The sequence below is a fragment of the Mustela nivalis genome (genome assembly GCF_964662115.1).
Source record: "Mustela nivalis genome assembly, chromosome: 4".
NCBI lineage: Eukaryota > Metazoa > Chordata > Mammalia > Carnivora > Mustelidae > Mustela > Mustela nivalis.
In genome coordinates, this window is record NC_139023.1 from 143,079,717 (window position 1) to 143,100,513 (window position 20,797).

The 20,797-nt window shown below is 38.1% G+C and overlaps 1 protein-coding gene across 1 annotated transcript in view; it reads right to left on the minus strand.

Annotated features, from left to right (window-relative positions):
- The window catches only part of ARHGAP10 (Rho GTPase activating protein 10), a 321,844-nt gene that overhangs the window by 163,270 nt on the left and 137,777 nt on the right, over positions 1-20,797 (minus strand). The window contains exon 10 of the mRNA XM_082728962.1: positions 18,290-18,384. Coding sequence (XP_082585088.1) covers positions 18,290-18,384 — 95 coding nt within the window. The remainder of the gene's footprint in view (positions 1-18,289; positions 18,385-20,797) is intronic.

Genomic DNA, 20,797 nt, shown 5'->3' on the forward strand with positions numbered 1-20,797 from the left:
GCAGAACTGGAGTCTGAAAGGCAGACTTTGGGTGAGTGTGAGGGTTTCAAATCCTTATAAACCCGAGACCCAAAGAGAGTCTGAACCCATCCTCCAACTCCCTCCCATGGGACTTCATCAAGTGCTCAGGAGGAAATAGGAGAGCAGAGCTGAGACCCACCCCCATCCCCTGAGGTTTGTGTGTTAAGTATGAGGGGCAGAGCAAAAAAACCTCCAGAGATGGTCTATGGTGTTCTCAAGTCACATGGACCCTTGAGAAACAGAATCTAAATGAAGTAACGACATAGATTCTCAGCTCAACTGCCAACTAAAGGGACAGCCCTGCACATTAGCAGTCCCACGGAAGAAAGGGCATATCCTTTCCCAGTCATAAATATTACTTACTTTCTTTCTACTGCTCTGTTACAATAGCTGGCTTTCAACCAAAAAATTATGAGGCATGCAAAGAAGGAAAATGTAACCAAACATAGACAGAAGTTAGAAGAACCAGACTCTCAGAAATAGCCCAAATATTAGAGGAAGAAAAAATCAGACTGAACCTATGAACGGCAATATGTACATTAAAGGATCCAGGGGCGCCTGGGGGGCTCACTGGGTTAAAGCCTCCTCTGCCTTTGGCTTGGGACATGATCCCCGCCTCCTGGGATCCAGCCCCGTGGCAGGCTCTCTGCTCGGCAGGGAGCCTTCTCCCCCCACCCCCACCCCCGCTGCCTACTTGTGATTTCTGTCAAATAAATAAATCAAATCTTAAAAAAATAAATGAATACAATCTTAAATAAATAAAGGATCCAGCATACAAGGTGGCCAACATGCATAAACTGATGGGAATTTCAGCAAAGAAATGAAAACTACTAAAAAGAGACAAATGGATATGCAAGAAATAGAAAATAAAAAACAGTCATGAAGAATTCAGGAGGATACCTTTTATATGCAAAAAACCAGTCTGGAGTCAGTGTCTGCAACCATCTCCTTTATCTAACTTACACTCAGGGAGGCACTATTTTCTATGCCCTAAGTCACCCAGGACAACCACGCCTAGAGGAGACAGCCTGCCAATACTATTCAAACTAGTCAGTCCTAAATTGCTTCTCCTTCTCTGCCTTGCCTTTCTGTGAAAATCCCAATAAAGACTCGTCTGGGATATTTTTTCTCACTCCTTCCTGACTCCTGACCAAAACCTGGCATTGCCCATGTGGTCCTATGTGGCATACCATGCCCTGTTCTCTTGGAAACTCTTAATAAATGGTCTTTCAGTGCTATTAGTCTGTCCACGTCATCACTCAGTCACTTCCACAAATTAAAATACTGCAGGTACAACCAAAACAAATACCAACTGATCAGAGATAATATAACTGGAATCCCAGAAACTGAAGAAAGAGAAAATGGAGAAGTATTTGAAGAAATAATGACTTAGATTTTCTAAACTTGCTGTGAAATATAAACCCAAATATCCAAGAACTTCAATGAACCCAAAGCAAGATAAAATAAAGCAAGCCACACCTATGCAGGTCATTTAAAAAAAAAAAAAATTCTTAAGAGCAGCAAAAAGATGACATACAGGGGAATAATAAGAAAGATGGATGATTTATCATGATGATAAAAAAAAAATGGGAGGCCTGAAGAAAACAGAACAACTTCTTTGAAGTGCTGGCGGGGGGCGGTGGGGCTATTAATCTAGAAATCTACATCTATCAAAAATGAAAGCAAAATAAAGACATTTTCAGACAGATGAAACATGAAGGAATTCTCCCGCAGATCTGCATTATATGAAAAGCTTACATTAACTTAGCCTAAGGAAATTAAGGGAAATGGCACAAGACAGAAACTCAGATCTATAGGAAGAAACGAACAAAATCAAAATGGATAAATATATTGATATTTTTTTAAAAAGATAATCACATACACAAATAAAACATCAAATTTTTAAAAGATTACTAATTGATTTCATAAAGTAAAAATAGTAATGTATATTGTGTTCATAGTGTACACAGATTTAAAAATGTACATACACAGAAGCATAACTAGAAATAGAAAATGGAATATTAAAAGACTCAATTCACTAAAAAGAAAGCAAAATAGGAGCAGAAGAAAAATAAGACAAATAGAAAACAAAACGAAGGGGCATCTGGGTGGCTCAACTGATTGTCTGACATTTTATCTCAGCTCAGATTTTGATCTCAGATCTTGTGAGGTTAAGGCCCACATTGGGCTCCACACTGGGTGTGGGGCCTACTTTAAACAACAACAACAACAAGGTGGTGCACTTAAACCCATACAATCAGTAATTATATTATACATAAATTAACTGAAACCTTGCCTAAAATGAAAAGACTAAGTGGCTAGGTTTTTTAAAATCAGAACTCAATAACGCACTACTTATAAAAAACAAAGTTTAAACATAAAGGCATACAGGTAAAAGGAAAAAGATGAAAAAAGAAAAAAAAATATACAAATGGCTGCGTCAATATCAATCAAGGTAGATTTCAAAATAAAGATTAGCAGGAACAGACATTTCATAATGATAAAAAGGGTCATTTCTTTCTTTCTTTCTTTCTTTCTTTCTTTTTTTCCCTGAGAGAGAGAGACAGCATGAACTGGGAGGAGGCGTCAACAGAGAAGCAGACTCCCCAATGAGTGGGAGCCCAACATGGGTCTCAATTCCCAGATCTGGGGTCATGATTTGAGTAGAAGGCAGACACTTAACTAACCGACCCATCCAGGCATCCCAGTAAAAGAGTCATTTCATCAGTAAGATGTAACAACCATAAAAATGCACCAATGCTCAAATCTCAAATATTCAATATGTGAAAAAAAATTGGCAAAATTAAAGGGAAATTGGCAAATTCTAATCATAGATTTTAACACCCTTAGTTTAGTAACTTAGAGAATATTTAAAAATCAAAACAATATAGAAGTCAAGCAACACTATCATTAACTTGGATCGAGATGACATTTAGAGAACACTATATCCAACAACACCAGAAAACTCATTGTTCTTAAGTGGACATAGAATATTTACTAAATAGACCACCTTTGGGGCAGTGAAACAAGTCTAGTAAAATTCCAAGTGCTGATAAAATAGAGTATGTTCTCTGACCAAAAGAATATAAAGGAAAAACAGAAAATAATTTAAAAAAAAATAGAGCGGCGCCTGGGTGGCTCAGTGGGTTAAGCCGCTGCCTTTGGCTCAGGTCATGATCTCAGGGTCCTGGGATCGAGTCCCGCACCGGGCTCTCTGCTCAGCAGGGAGCCTGCTTCCCTCTCTCTCTCTCTCTCTACCTGCCTCTCCATCTACTTGTGATCTCTCTCTGTCAAATAAATAAATAAAATCTTTAAAAAAAAAAAAATAGAAAAACAGTAATAGTACACACAGAAAAACCCCCAACCATTTGGAACTTGTAAAACTATTCCCAAATAACACCTGGGTTAAAATTCAACATTTAGGTCCTATTCACATTAAAATATATATATGCAACTGAATTACAATGAAAACAGAAGACATAAAAGTTTGTAGGATGAAAAAAAAAAACAGTAGGATGCAAACTAAAGCAGCTCTTTTAAGAAAAATTGTAAATTTAAATGTCTACATTCAGGTGCACCTGGGGGGCTCAGTCAGTTATGTGTCTAACTCTTGGTTTCAGCTCAGGTCATAATCCCAGAGTTGTGAGACTGAGCCCTGCATGGGGCTCCCTGCTGGGTGTGGAGTCTGCTTAAGATTCTGACTCTCCCTCCTTCCCTTCCCCACAACAGGCACTCTCTCAAAAAAGAAGTCTACATTCAAAAATAAAATAGAAAATCAAAACTTTTATCTTAAGGAGCAATTAAAAGAAAGACAAATTAAATCCAAAGTAAGTAAAATAAAATAAAAAAATAAAAGCAGAAACCAATGAAATATAAAATGAACAATATGGGTTATCTGTAAAAACAATTTAACAAAACTGATAAAGCTCTAGACAAGATGTCACAAAAAAATGAAACAAAAATTCCCGTATCAGGAATAAAAAATGAAGTACCATTACAGATCCTACAGATATGAAGTAGTAAGAAATGAATACTACTAAGAAAGGCATGTTAACAGAGACCATATTTCCTTTATTCAAGGAAATAAATTCTTTGAAACCCCAATTTATAAAAGCTAATGAGAAAAGATCAACAACTGGCCAAACTAATCCAAAAGAGAGAGGACCCAAATTAATAAAATTATGATGAAAATGGAGAGATCATGACTAACACCAAGGAAATAGAAGCAACCATCAGAAATTATTATCAACAGCTATATGCCAATAAGTTAAGCAACCTAGACAAAATGAATGCATTCCTGGAAATCTACAAACTTCCAAAACTGAATCAGGAAGAAACTGACAACCTGAATAGACCAGCATCTAGTAACAAGATAAAAGCAGTGACCAAAAACCTCCCAAAAAACAAGAGCCCAGGACCTGACGGATTCCCTGGAGAATTCTACCAAACATTCAAAGAAGGAATAATACCTATTCTCCTGAAGCTGTTTCAAAAATAGGGACAGAAGGAAAACTTCCAGATTCTTTTTATGAAGTCAGTATTAACCTGATCCCCAAACTAGGCAAAGACCCCATCAGAAAGGAGAATTTCAGACCACTATCCCTGATGAATATGGATGCCAAGATTCTCAACAAGATCCTAACTAATAGGATCCAACAGTACATTAAAAAGATTATCCGCCATGACCAGTGGGATTTATCCATGGGATGCAAGGGTGGTTCAACATTTGCAAATCAATGCGATAGAACAAATCAATAAGAGAAGAGAGAAGAACCACATGGTCCTCTCAATTGATGCAGAAAAAGCATCTGACAAGATAGAGCATCTGTTCCTGATTAAAATTCTTCAAAGTATAGGGATAGAGGGAACATTCCTCAACTTCATATAATCTATCTATGAAAAACCCACAGCAAATATCATCCTCAATGGAGAAAAGCTGACAGCCTTCCCTTTGAGATCAGGAACACAACAAGGATGTCCACTCTCACCACTGCTGTTCAACATAGCACAAGTCCTAACAACAGCAACCAGGCAACAAAAAAATGAAGGATATTCAAATTGGCAAAGAAGAAGTTAAACTCTCTCTCTTCACAGATGACATGATACTGTATATGGAAAACCCAAAAGACTCCATTCCCAAATTACTAGAACTCATACAGCAATTCAGTAATATGGCAGGATACAAAATCAATGTACAGAAATCAGTTGCTTTCCTATATGCTAAGGAAATATTGAAAAAGAAAAAAACTGGCATCACGTTGCCTGATTTCAAGCTTTACTACAAAGCTGTGATCACCAAGACAGCATGCTACTGGCACAAAAATAAGACACATAGACCAGCAGAACAAAGTGGAGAGCTCAGATAGGGACCCTCAACTCTATGGTCTAATAATCTTCAACAAAGCAGGAAAAAATATACAGTGGAAAAAATACAGTCTCTTCAATAAACGGTGCTGGGAAAATTGGACAGCTATGTATAGAAGAAACTCAACCATTCTTTTATACCATACATAAAGATAAACTCCCAATGGATGAAAGACCTCAACATGAGGCAGGAACCTAACAAAATCCTAGAAGAGAACATAGGCAGTAACCTCTTTCACATCGGCCACAACTTCTTTCAAGACATGTCCCCAAAGGCAAAGGAAACAAAAGCCAAAGTGAACTTTTGGGACTTCATCAAGATCTAAAGCTTCTGCACAGCAAAGGAAACAGTCAACAAAACAAAGAGGCAACCCATGCAATGGGAGAAGATATTTGCAAATGACATTACAGATAAAGGGCTTATATCCAAGATCTGTAAAGAACTCTTCAAACTCAACGCCCAAAAAAACCAGATAATCATGTCAAAAATGGGCAGAAGACATGAACAGACACTTCCCCAAAGTAGACATGCAAATGGCTAAAGACACATGAAAAAATGTTCATCATCATTAGCCATCAGGGAGATTCAAATTAAAACCACATTGAGATACCACCTTGCACCAGTAAGAATGGCCAAAATCAACAAGACAGTAAACAACAAGTGTTGGAGAGGATGTGGAGAAAGGGGAACCCTCTTACACTGTTGGTGGGAATGCAAGTTGGTGCAGCCACTTTGGAAAACAATGTGGAGATTCCTTAAGAAATTAGAAATAGAGCCACCTTATGACCCTGCAATTGCACTACTGGGTATTTACCCCAAAGATACAGATGTGGTGAAAAGAAGGGCCATCTGTACCCCAATGTTCAGCAATGGCCACAATAGTCAAACTGTGGAAAGAGCCAAGATGCCCTTCAACAGATGAATGGATAAAGAAGATCCATATATACAAAGGAGTATAATGCCTCCATCACAAAGGATGAATACCCAACTTTTGTACCAACATGGACAAGACTGGAGGAGATTATGCTCAGTGAATAAATCAAGCAGAGAGAGCCAATTATCATATGGTTTCACTTACTTCTGGAGCATAAGGAATAACACGGAGGACATTGGGAGATGGGAAGGAGAAGTGAGTTGGGGGAAATCAGAGAGGGAGACAAACCATGAGAAATTGGACTCTGAGAAACAAACTGAGGGTTTTAGAGGAGAGGGAGGTAGAAGGTTGGGTGAGCCTGGTGGTGGGTATTCAGGAGGGCATGTACTGCACGGAGCACTGGTGAGGTGCATAAACAATGAATTTTGGAACACACATACACACACACACACAAATTAAATTTTTAAAATTTTTAAAAATTAAGCAAAAAAAGATAAACAAGAAAAATAGATAATCTGAACACCTCTTTACTCACTAAACTTTACCTGTAATTTTTAAATTTCCCACAAAGAAAATGCCAGACCAAGAGGACTTCACAGGTGAGTTCTCTGAAACACTTAAGGGACAACAATATCATATTACACAGACATTTCTAAATAGTAGAAGGGAATGGAAAACTTCCCAACTCTTTTCTGAGGCCACCATAACCCTGATATCAAAATCAGACACAGACATTACAAAAAAAGAACATAACACCCAATTTCTCATTTAAGTATCCTCAATCAAATATTAGCAAAATGAACAGACAATAAAGAGGTTAATACATCATGACCAGGTACAGTTAACTCAGGAATGCAATGTTAGTTTAACTTAGAAGATTCAATGTAATTCACCCATTAATAGGTTCAAGAAAAATATTCAATGATCATTTTGATAGACAATAACAAATATTTGATCAAAATCAGTATCTATTCATCATTAAAACTGGGAATAGATAAAAGCTTCCTCAACATGTTAAAGGCATCTACAAACAATCTTCAGCTAACATCATATTTTATAGTGAAATAATAAATGCTTTTCCCCTAGGATCAGGAATAAGGTTAAGATTTCCAATATCATTTATCATTTTATTAGAGGTATTGGCCCTGCAATAAGACAGGTAAAGGAATAAAAGACTTACAGCTTCAATCCAAAAGAAAGCTATTTTATTCACACATGATACCATTGTGTACATAAAAAAATCATGAAGACATCTGAAGAAGAAATAAGTCAACTCAGCAATATTGTAGGACACAAAAACCAAGTGCATTTTTATGTATTAACAGCACTTTGGAAAATGAAAAGTAAAACTTATTCTTTAAAAATAACATTTAGAAACATAAAATACTTAGAGAAATTAAATGAAGGTGCCCATAACCCCTATATTAAACACTATAAAACATTACTGAGAGAAATTAAAGACTAAATAAATGGTAATTACTCAGGAATTATCAAAACTCTGTATTGGTGACATTGAACTGTAGGCTTTTGTAGAAATAAACTGTAAAATTTATATGGAAATGCAAAGGATCTATAATAGCCAACCAATTTTGAAAAATAACAGAGGACTCACAACTGGCTTTGAGACATACTATACAGTGACAGAAATAATGATGGTGTAAAACTGGCAAAGGACAAATAGATCAATGGAACAGAACAGGGAATCTAGAAATAGACCTACACACGTAGTCAAATAATTTATGACAAATATGCCAAAACAGTTCAATGGCGCCAAAGTCCTTTTCATTGAATGGTGCTAGAAATACTGGATACCTACATAAGAAAAAATAAATAACACTCTCTACACATCACACCACCACCCAAAATCTTCACAGGTTGCAAACAAATTTAAAATTTTTCTAAGAAAACATGGGAAAATATCTTCATAATCCTGGGATAAAGATTTCTTAGAGCAAAGAGCTCTATCAATAAAATTTTTAAAAAACTGAAAAGTTCAGGGGTGCCTGGGTAGCTCATTCAGTTGAGTCTCTGACTCTTGGTTTCAGCTCAGGTTGTGTGGTGAGACTGAGCCCAGAGTCAGGCTCCAAGGTCAGCTCAGAGTCTGCTTCAGATTCTCTCTCCCTCTCCTTCCCCATCTGCCCCTACCCCCACTCACACGTGGCACTCTCTCTAATAAATAAAATCTTTAAAAATAATTTATAAATTCAACTTTATCAAAATTAGGGTATTCTTCTCATCAAAAAACACTTAAGAAAATTAATAGGCAAGCCAGATTAAATATTCGTAACTAATATCTGTTGAAGGATTCGTATCCAGAATACTTAAAATAATTCCTACAATCCAATAACAAAAAGATCAACAACATAATTTTTTAAATAAGCAAAATATTTGAATAGACACTTCACAACAGAAGAAACAGAAAAAGCACATGAAAAATTATTCAACATCAGTAACCATAATTAGCTAAAAAGAAAAAGACTGTCATAGTCCAAGGTTGGTTAAGGGGATACAGCAACTGGAACTCTCATATATTGTTGGCAGAAGGAGAAAACTACCCTAAAAAGCTGTCAATTTCATAAAAAGCCAAATATACATAAATATATAGGTACACACACACACCAGCATTCTCACTCCAAGGTAATTATCCAAGAGAAATGAAAGTATGTGTCCATACTTCTATACAATTGTTCATTACAACTTTATCCACAAAAGCTAAGAACTGCACTATGATCCACATTTCAATGTCTGTCAGCAAGTATTTCAAGAACAACTTCATATTAATGTAAATTTAGTTTTCCATTTAAAAACTGGAACCAAGACAAAATGTGTCTTTCAACAATTATCATATGATTTCACTCATAGGTGGAATTTAAGAAACAAAACAAGAGTAACATAGAGAAAGGGAGAAAAATAAAACCAGATGAAATCAGAGAAGGAGACAAACCATAAGAGACTCTTAACCACAGAAAACAAACTGAGGACTGCTGTATGGGAGGTGGGGTGGGGGAATGGGGTAACTGGGTGATGGGCATTAAGGAGAACACGTGATGTAATTAGCACTTGGTGTTATATGTAACTGATGAATCACCAAATTCTACCCCTGAAGCCAAAAATACACTGTATGTTAATTAACTGAATTTAAATAAAATAAAATTTTAAAAGTATAATAAAATTTCAGTATGCAACTATCAACTACCATCTTCAGGGCAAAATCTTACACACTGTGAAAAACACAGAAGCTCAGAGACAAGAAATGCTGTCTCTAATTCTATGTAATTCATTTTCTACCAGCTCTACCTAAATTCTTTTAAAATGACTTCCTTTCCTAGTCCCTCTACAGTAGAATCTAAGAATTCTTGAATGATGCATCAGCCCTGACAGATCCCTTCACATTCTGGTTTTATTCATCCCCTGAACTATAACCAATTAAGCTGTTATATTTTTTTAACTGAAATATATATCCCATAAATAGAGTCATTAAAAACAACAATGACAATAACAACAATTGCCTTCAATTCCACAAATGTGTTGGGGTTGTTACCTTTACAAACTCTTTAAAGCTGGGCTTTTCAACAGCCACACAGGGATATATTGAACCAGATGATACTGTGTTGCGGAGGACTGTCTTGTGCTGGATATTTAGCATCAGGGCTGGCCTCCATCCACTAGATGTTAGGAGTGACAATCTCAGTGTCTCCAGACACAAACACTCACAGTTGAGAACTAGACTTAAAGAATTATCTCAATATGTTTTCTCAAGACTTCCTATGACTCCTTCTGCCGTGGGCAACCCTTCCTCTGAGTTTCTAAACTGTTACCAGATCTTGAAGATCCAATTTAACCATCCATTTGTCTAGCAAGCTTTCCCAGCCAACCCCACTTCTACTCCTTCACAGTCCCTAAAGCACCTCAGACCTCTGAAACGCTCTTGGCCTGTGAGTTCCCTCAAGGTCAGGCCTTTTAGTTTCTCATTCTTGCCTCCTAAGTGCCAAACACAGTCAACGATAGTTTAGATACCCGAATGACATGCTCTATAAAATACTCACAAATGCTACCACAGTTAATGTGCTACGGAAACATTATTATTCAGCCCAACTGCATGGGCTTCTGGAAGCAACCTGTTCTTAACTCACTTTTCAAGGGACAAACAAGATGGTACCATGCACATAGCTGTGAAATAAAGTCTTCGGCATAGCAGCATGCAAAAACGCTCATTGCTCCAGATACTCAGGCCACTGCCTCCACACACTGTCATCATGAAAACATAAATGAGTGAATTAAAAACATAACCAGTATCTTGCCACCCTTCAAGACAAATAGACTAGGAATCAGGCAAAACCAAACCAAACAGAATATCTGAAATGTCAGATTAATGAGAGTAAAATGGGAAGCATTTTCTTTAAGCAGCGCCTGAATGGGATGTGTGGGAGAACCTCGCACAATGGTAATTATTTATCAAGCAAATGTGTGGGGGTCACAGCACAATGAGGCATGTGATAAGCATGCAAAGGAAGCAAAAACACCTTATATAACAAAATTGTTGGGGCAGGAGGAACGGATGGTGTTTCGTCCTTTAGAGAAGAAAGCTGCATCTTCTGATATGCTACAGCTTGCCAGGGAGAAACTAGCCACCCAAAATCCTCTTCTCCCCCGAGAAATGAGTGACATGATCATTTCGCAGCCCGTGGTATCTGGCATGTGGCTGGTCTGAGGTACTGAATGTTCGTATCATTTTAAAAGCCTTACTTTACTTATGGTCCTTATTTGCAGCTGTGTTTTTTTAAGCTCTGCTGAAATACAATTCACACTATCAAATTTACCTAGAATATATAATTCAACAGCTTTTAATATATTCTAAGAGTTGTATAACCCATCACCAAAATCAATTTTAGAACATTTTCATCATCTCCCCAAAATATTCCATACTCATTAGCAGTTAGTATCCATTTCCCTCAAAACCCCCAGCCTTAGACAACCACTAATCTACTTTCTGCCTTTAACAATCTGCCCATCCTGGCTGTTTTATATAAATATAATCATATCACATGTAGTCTCTTGTGACTCACGTATTTCACTAAGCATGTGGTTTCCAAGGTTCATCCACATCATAGCACATGTTAGTCTTCATTCCTTTATATTGCCAAACCATATTTCATTGTATGAATAGCACATTTTATCTACCCACTCATCAGCTGACAGACATTTCGGTTGTTTCTACATTTTGGCTATTATGAATAAGGCTGCTATCAACATACACGTACAAGATTTTTATGAAGATATAGGTTTTCATTATATATATATATATATATGTATATATATATATATAACTAGAAGCAGAATTTCTGGGTCACATGATAGCTTCATGTTTAAATTTTTTTTTAAGATTTTATTTTTAAGTAATCTCTACACCCAATATGGGGCTCAAACTCAGAACCCTGAGATCAAGAGTAACATACTCCACTGACTTTTTGAAGAACGCCAAACTTCTTCTCCAAACAGCTACACTCTTAAATTTCTACCACCAGTGTATGAGAAAGATCCATTTTCTCCACTCCTCACCAATACTAGTTATTATCTGATTTTTTAATTATAGCCACCCTAGTGGGTGTGAAGTGGTATTTCATTGTTTTTTTTAATATGTTTCTTTATTTATTTTTATTTATTTTTTAAGTAGGCTCGATGCTCAATATAGGTCTTGAACTCGTGACCCGGAGATCAGGAGTCACATGCTCTACTAAGTGAGGCAGCCAGGCATCCCTCACTGTGGTTTTGATTTCCCTAATGGCTAACTCTATTAAGTATCTTTTTAAGTACTTACCAGCCACTTGTACATTTTCTTTGAAAAAAAAAAAAAAAAAAGTCTAATTCAAATACTTTTTTACCCATTTCTTAGTTGGGTTACTTGTCTTTTTATTAGTGAGTTATAAGAGTTATTTATATATTCTGGATACAAGTTCCTTATCAGATATACCATTTGCAAGTATTTCTCCCATTCTGTGGGCTGGCTTTTCACATTTTGGATGGATTTCTCAGCACATGTTCCTAAATGTTCTTAGCTGAAATAGTCAAAGCAAACTTCTGGTGAGCCGAGAGGAGGAAAATGAAGCACAGATCCATTTAACATTGATAAAGTAGCAGTGGCTAATTGGACCCCCACCACCAACCATTCTCTCTTTCATTGTCAGTGACAGATTCCCCCCAAATCAGAAGAGCACATGGATGTATGGAAACAAAAGAGAGCAACTTCCCTGACTCAGCATTTCCCAGCCTCCCTTGCAATGAGGTATACCCACACAACTCCATTCACATTGTTATGTGATCAGAAGTGTTATGTTCAACCTCTAGAAAGTGTTCCTACAAGAGACAGTGCTGTAGAAGTGGAATCTGGGATCTTGGACCTAAGGTGACTGGGAGGTTAAGCCCCGCACAAGGGGGAGCTAGATCTGGCACCAAGAAGCATGATATCCACCCTGATCTGACCTCCTCTAAGTTCTCCAAAAAATGGGAATAAATAAACTTTTGCACATTTAAGCCATTTTATTTTGAGTTTTTCTGTTACATGCAATTAAACTTGATCTCAACTCGTGCAACAATTAAGTGAAAGCTCTTGATTTATAGCTACATAAATCAAATGCAAGCCCAGGCTCCATTCTGCAGTTTTGGAAGCATTGCCTCTTGCCAAAATGTTACTGTTTTTCCAAACCAAGGAGTTAAAAAAAAACAACAGCAAAAATTGATAACAGGAAAGATGACAAAATATGTTTATGTTAAGCATATGCAATCAATTGTGAAATTACTATAGGAAAGTACCCAATAGGAATTCTCTACAAAATCCATCAGAAACCCATTTACAATACCCACCTGCTCCATAATGAGTTAAGTTTATTTTTTTAAGCAAAACAAAAAGCGAAAACAAAAAACCACTGGAGCTCACAGCTCTGCAGCATGGTACAGAAGAAAAGGACAGCTGACTGACAGCTGCTTGATTGAATCTAATCCCAGTTCTGTCACTTCTAAACAACAATTCAATTTCATTTAATTCAGTACAAATTTGGTGAATGCCCACCATATATAAAGCATTACATTTGGTACTGCAGTACCAAGTAATCCTAAAACAGGGTTTCTACCCTCATGGAATTCATAATCTAATAGACAAGGAACAAATTCCTTACAATTCCCAGTAGTCTACTTGGCCAGGAACTGGAGAAATAGACAAGAGAAGAGCCTATCTCATTCACTAATAAGCTTTCAAAACCCCAGAATTAGGGAAGTGACCTCAAAGTACCCTCATGCTCCCTCCAAATTTTGTTTCAAAAGTGGGCAAGGGGGCAGGGAGCTGGTAGCAGAAACCTAACAGCCCCATAAATACTATCCTTTGGTAACATCAATTCTGAATAGATGTTTCCCTGCTTAAAAATAAAGAAATAAGCAAACACAAGAGGAGTCAATAATTTAACTCAAAAGTAACATAATCCTAGAGACTCAAGGAGACACATACACAAAGAAAGTTATCTTCTAAGTTAACCAAAAAGCTTTGGAAAAAGACACAAAATAAACATGTATTATTTTTGAAAAGGTATTTCTATGATATTAGTATTTACATAAGACTGAATAGACTTATATAAATGTTAGATCCTATAAAGGGACTGTTTTCGTTCCAAGAATTCTGGGAAAATTTACAAAACAAACAAGATTTCCCACCTCCACACTGTTCAAAATGCATCACAGAAGCAATACTGAGAATACTGAGTAGGCAGCCAGATAAGAACCTGAAATTCAGGGAAAATATGTAGGTAGAGATAATAAATGCTGGAGTTACCAACATAAGGATGGCACTTAAAGCCATGAGGCTGGACAAGATAAAGGTTGAGGATGAGGAAAAGAGCTCTAAGATGAACATCAGAGAACTCCAACATCAAGAGGTCTGGGAAAGCAGCTAGCTGTAAATGAGTCTAAGAATCAAAAAGCCAGTGGGGTGGGAGAAACGATTGGGCAGATATGATGTTCTAGAAGTGAAGCAAGTAGGTCATGGAAGAGAGTGTGACTGGTCATGTCAGATACTGCTGCTAGCGAAGAAGAGGAAAGACAGGGGCACCTGGGTGGCTCAGTGGGTTAAAGCCTCTGCCTTCAGCTCAGGTCATGATCCCAGAAGTTCTGGGATCAAGCCCAGCATCTCATCAGGCTCTCTGCTCAGCAGGGAGCTACTCCACAACTACAGTGGAGAGGAGAAACAAAGACTGGAGACGGCTCAAAAAGGAGGAAGAAAATATGAGACCTTAATACAACAGCTTTAAAAGAAGTTTTGTTGTTTATTAGAGGATAGAAATGGGCAACAGACAAAAGGGAAGACTGGTCAAGACAGGGTCTTTCATTGGTGATAGTGGTGGCCTTTTTTTTTTTTTTTAAGATGAATGAAAAAAAATGTTTTGTATGCTGATGAGAATAATCCAATAGAAAAGGTCATCTGCAGATTAACAAGAAAGAAGACTGCTTCAGTGATATTGTGGAGTAGAAATATAGGATGAGAGAGAAGTGAACAGAGAGGCTCAGGAACACAGCTCGCACAAAGATGAAGGGAAGGCAGGGTGTCTGGACACAGTGATGGAGGGGGCGTTTATGGCAATGGATGATCTCTTTGCTTCTACTTTCACAACAAAATAGGACACAAAATTATCAGAAATGAGACAGTGTCAGAGGCTCAGAAAGAGAAATATATGAAATATTCATCAACGAGGAGAATGAAGGAACCAGAAAATGTAACACAATTAGTAGTTAGAATTAATGGCTCATGTGGCTAGTGGTCATGAATCTGAAGTGATCCTGGGGAACACGGTTAAATATGTCTCTCCAGGAAGAGAGAAGGCAGAGTTTAGTTGGGGTTGTTCTGGCAAATCTAATAAAGGAAGAGAAAGACAATAGAGCATAATTAAAAGAGTGACTATAATGACTGACCATGAAATTAAAACCAGGTTAGAAAGGAAGTGAAGGTGTAAGAAACTGAGTAACAATAGGCTAAACTGATGAGAGAGGCTCTAAGGATACTTACCAAGAAAGAAGCAGAGAAACCCAAAAGGTGGTGCCAAACAGAGAAAGCCTTGTGGCTGAGACTCTTAGGTGGTTGCTGGTCCTTGGAACGACAAGACCTAAGCAATGACCATGAGAGTGAATGGCTGAGGTTGGGTCAAGGACAAGACGAGCGAAGGAGAGGAGTTCCAGGAGTCAAGAAGCAAAGTGCCGAAAAGGATCATCTCAGGCAGTATTGAAATCACCAAGAATTATAAAAGGAGTAGAATTGGAAACAAACCATTTAAGTAGCTGAAGATTCTAAAAGCAGCTCAAAACACAGGAAAAAAGAAAAATACCGACAGCAGAGTGATTCACTTTGAGAATGAAACCATGTGAATAGGAAGGAAGGAAGGAAAGAATAAGATAGCCATAGGAATTAAAAAAAAAAAAAAAAAAAAGAGCAATAGCTGAAGATGGAGAGGTCCAAGAAATTTGGGGCAATGAGCGTGGTGTAGCCATGGGGGGGTCCAATATTGCCAAAGCTGCCAATCTATACCCAGTCTCCCACTGGGTTTCCTCCTGAATGACCCACAGCAATCTAACTCAACATGACCACAGTTGAATTCATTGTTTTCCACTGTTGGGCCTCCTTGGTTTTCCATCTTAGCAAATGGCATTACCTAGTCGTTTAAGCCAGAAACCTTTCCCTCCTTTGCTCTATACTCCAACATTCAATTTGTCTCTAAATTTAGCTCTAAACTTCCGGCTCAGATGGATCCCTTAGTTTCCATTCCCACGGCTACCAACACTAACACAGCGCCTTTCATCTGTCCTTGCAGCCTGCAGGCTTTACTCTGCCAGAGTGGGTTTTGAAAAATATAAATGCCATTTAATGGACTGAACTAAAAAACCTCAATATCAGGCTACTGACCCCATCTCAAGCCTCTTCTCCTACTCCTCCTGGCTGCTCCCGTGTTGCTGGTCTCTCTGGGGCTCTCAAACGGACCACATCTTCCCTGGACTCCAGACCTTCACAGGAGCCATCCACTCTGCCTAGGAGTCTCAAGCCCAGCTGACTCCAAATAATCCATCAGTCATCAATTAGATGTCAGACCTTCTATATGCCTTTATTCGACCATCTATCTAGACCAGATTAATAGTCCCCCAGCCACAATTTCCGAAAAAGCAGCTCTGGGTATCAACAGAAGTAAATTAGAGATGTCTACAAGGAGGAAGCTGAAAAAGTAAGGATCCAGGCCCCCTCACCCTACTTCAATAAGGGAACTTTCTTTTTTTGTTTCACATATACATAAATGTAAGATTTTATTCGAAAAGCCTATAAACCTTATAAAGCAGTTTAAAAACCACTAGATCACCTCTAACATCTCCTGCCCCCTTCTCTATTTGTAAAGTATTACCCTATATAGGCAAAAATAACTCCCCAGTAATCCCTGGTCAATCTAGGATCATCGTTGACCAAGTGCATTTGGCATGATCAAGTCTTAGAGAAAATACGGGGTTAGGCAAAAACAATAAACGCTCTATTAGAATGATATATGAAAGTCCTAGAAGTGTCCTGCTTTCAAATCAAATCAGATTAACCCCATTACATTTTCTGGTAGCAACACTGCTGACTCACCTCTGTCAGTTATTCAGGGACTGTCACAATTACAGATGATACTCAGACTTATAGTATAGTTGCTGAGCGGTAGAATGGGCTCCAGAGGCAGAATGCAGAAGTTCAAATCCCCGCCCTTCCACTTACCAACTCCATGTCCTTGGGAGAATCGCCTAAGCTCTCTGTGGCCCAGATTCCAATCATAAAATGGGAAGGATGATACCTGCCTGATAGGGCTGTGGTGAGGATTCAATGAGATAAATCACAGATGAATTCAGAACACCTGGCACTGTCTGGCACTTAGGACTCAGTAAATGCCCACTACGGGTCGACACCCGCAGATGCTCAAGTTATACTGCACAGCCTGAAACTCTTCTTAAGGTCTCTGAACCCGTCCTTATTGGCCTGAAACTTATTGGTCTTCCACAATGACATTCTCTTTCATTTTATTCCAGTCTTGGCAAAATGCTTGTTCAACTACCTTTCTCATGATGGTGCCAAATTTATCATGGTGCCTAGCGGCATGCTTTTATGGAGGTGATCTCAGTTCATTTATTGGAAAGGAAAGCATAGCTCTCCCCTCTCTGCATCCAACCCATACACTAGGCTCCATCATCCGAGGGAAAAGGAAGGCTTAATTATTTTTGTATTCATGGATCCTGACATGAAATGAACTTTTATTACAGAAATCTCATACTGTAAACTTTTGTTATACAACTAAGAAACAGCCTTCTCTAAAGACCAGTGTTGCCAAAACCAGCACTGGTGAGGGACCACCATACTGTCAGACATTACTAAAGAAATATTCTATGAGTACCAAGATTTTTCTTAGTAGGACAGGAGGACACAAAAAGAAATGCCAGAGAAGTAATATTATCAGAAGTACATTTTTCTTTTTTTTTTTAACTCCTTCCTCGCTGGCAAAGATTCTTTTATAATAAAGGAAAGTCATACAAGGGAAAAGATAAGCAGTCTTTAAATAAACAGTTTGCCTATGAGCCTCCATCACATACAGAATACACACACCGAAAATTCCCACACACAAAAACGAATATTGTTCTGCATTAACAACCCACCATCTCTCGTCAGCTTTGTCACCCACTTCCTCACTTTCATTCATTATTCTTTCAGTGCCACAATTAGGCTTCGATCAACAATGAAATGCTTCAAGGTAATTTTTTAATTACTTATTAGAAGGACTTCAAACTCCAGCCAAGTCCAAGCTATCACTCCACAACTAAACACAGAGACGAAGACTAAACAGGTCAAAATAAATACAAAGCCTGGAAATGTAACAAGATAAAATTCTTTCAGGCCAAGGAAATCTCAGTTTCAATTAACCTCTGTTTTTTAAATCATTTTTTATAGTACTCTTTCATTAAGTGCAAGAATTCTAATAAGTTACCGGTCAGCAGCTTCCACATCGAAGCAAAATCTTCTGTCAATGGAGTCAGTATGCCTCTTGGTACATTCTTTCAAAAAGAACACCTCTCCATCTCCCTGCAAAAAATCATTTTAAACATCCTCAAAAATTATAATATAGACACACTAAAGAGCCCTATATTGGGGAGGGGGTGCCCCAAGGTTCAAGAGATTTTTTTTTTTTAAAGATTTTATTTATTTGACAGAGATCACAAGTAGAAGGAGAGGCAGGCAGAGAGAGAGGAGGAAGCAGACTCCCTGCTGAGCAGAGAGCCCGATGAGGGGCTCGATCCCAGAACCCTGGGATCACAACCTGAGACGAAGGCAGAGGCTTAACCCACTGAGCCACCCAGGCGCCCCTCAAGTTTCAAGATTTTAAGTCCAGTTATCCTATTCTCTTTCAAACAAATCTGTTTAAACACTATTTATAATCTTTCTTTTTAAGACTTTATTTATATGAGAGAGAGAGATCGAGAGAAAGAGAAAGCATGAGTGGGGGAAGGGGCAGAGGGAGAGGGAGAAGCAGACTGGCTGCTGAGCAGGGGTCCGACATGGGGCTCGATCCCAGGACCCAGAGATCATGACTTGAGCCAAAGGCAGATGCTTAACTGACTGAGCCATCCAGGCATCCTTATTTATAATTTTAATCATTTATGTCATCCTCTTCTCCTTAAAGTTTTCTAGATCTTACTTTGATTACAGTAACACTAAACCAGACCTCATGAGCACTAATTTTAAAAGACAGATTAGGGGCGCCTGGGTGGCTCAGTGGGTTGAGCCGCTGCCTTCGGCTCAGGTTATGATCTCAGGGTCCTGGGATCAAGCCCCGCATCGGGCTCTCTGCTCGGCAGGGAGCCTGCTTCCCTCTCTCTCTCTCTCTCCCCACCTGCCTCTCTGCCTACTTGTGATCTGTCTGTCAAATAAATAAAATCTTTAAAAAAAATTAAAAAATAAAAAAATAAAAGACAGATTAACAACAGTTTCCCCATGCCAGAATATTTGCTATTCTTTTATTACACTTTTTTAAAAAGGAATAATTTTTAATTCATACTATGTGACATCATATGAAATAGGCAATATATGACCATTCTTGACGTATTAAAAACTTCAATTCTATATGAATCTACCTAAAAGGTATTATGTATCAAAAGACCAAGTAGCTACTGTGATCATAGGAAGCAAGAACCACTCAATCAATGCGGGTTTTGTTTCCAGAGAAGATCACTATGAATTCATATTTAATTTGTTTTAATATGGCACTGTTTTACCTCACTAAACCATCCATAATGGAAGCAATGCAGGAACACAGGTTCTAAGGAAAAAACTCTAAGACCCCATGTACCTCCTTCTAGAACATTGTTATATTTTCTAAAATAGGAGAATCTCTAAGTAATATTAAACAAACATTCAAGTATGCCAATATTCAAAATGTCGCAGTCATGTGACATTCTGAAATACACTTCTATTCTGAAGCGTATTTTTTATTATGTGATGGTTAAACAGAGACATCACTAAGCAGACATGCATTAGCACCTGAATTAGTCCTGACAGGAACCTTATACTCAATCTTAAGCCCAACAGCCTTTACGAGTGATATCCTCACTTCTTCCTCTTCTCCATGGCCTTGATTTTCCACATCTATTTCATTATCACAAAAACTATGCCTGTATTATAAGCTGTTTTAAACATATTTCACGAAGAGGCAAAGTATCTGTAAACAGAAACCCAAGCAAAATCATGCCCATCTACCCAACAAGCTATGTCTTCCCCCCTTTTTTAATGTGTTACCAATTGTACTCAATATTGGTGGAAGAGCTTTGCCTCCAGACTATCAATTATTGCTATGAGGTGTCATTTCTTTTTTTTTTTTTTAAGATTTTATTTATTCATTTGACAGGCAGTGATCACAAGTAGGCAGAGAGGCAGGCAGAGAGAGAGGAGGAGGAAGCAGGCTCCCCACTGAGCAGAGAGCCCAACGCGGGGCTCGATCCCAGGACCCTGGGATCACAACCTGAGCGGAAAGCAGAGGCTTTAACCCACTGAGCCACCCAGGCGCCCCTGAGGTGCCATTTCTATTTAAAACCCAAATAACGATCATCTTCCCTACAGAGCCAATTCCTGAGGTCTTTTTGCTACCTTGTGTTTTTTTGTAATTTATTTCTGTGGGAGGAGTAGTTAACTAACTGGGAATGGCCTAAGTGAGAACTTTGTAAGTCTAAATGTAAAACAACAAAATTCACTACAAACTATCTACTGTACAATGTTTTAGGGCTGTGAATACACATGTGCATATCAGATCTTTGCAAATACCATCCTGACAAAACAATGAATTGTGAAAGCTCATTATACGTGTTCATTTTATCCTTCAAGAACAGTGACATAAAAGGATTCTAGTCCTGACCATAAAAACCCATACATACAATCCAAAAGCCACAAGAATTGTTGTTCACTGGCCTACTTTATTTAGAAAGAAAATAAAGATTTTAATCCT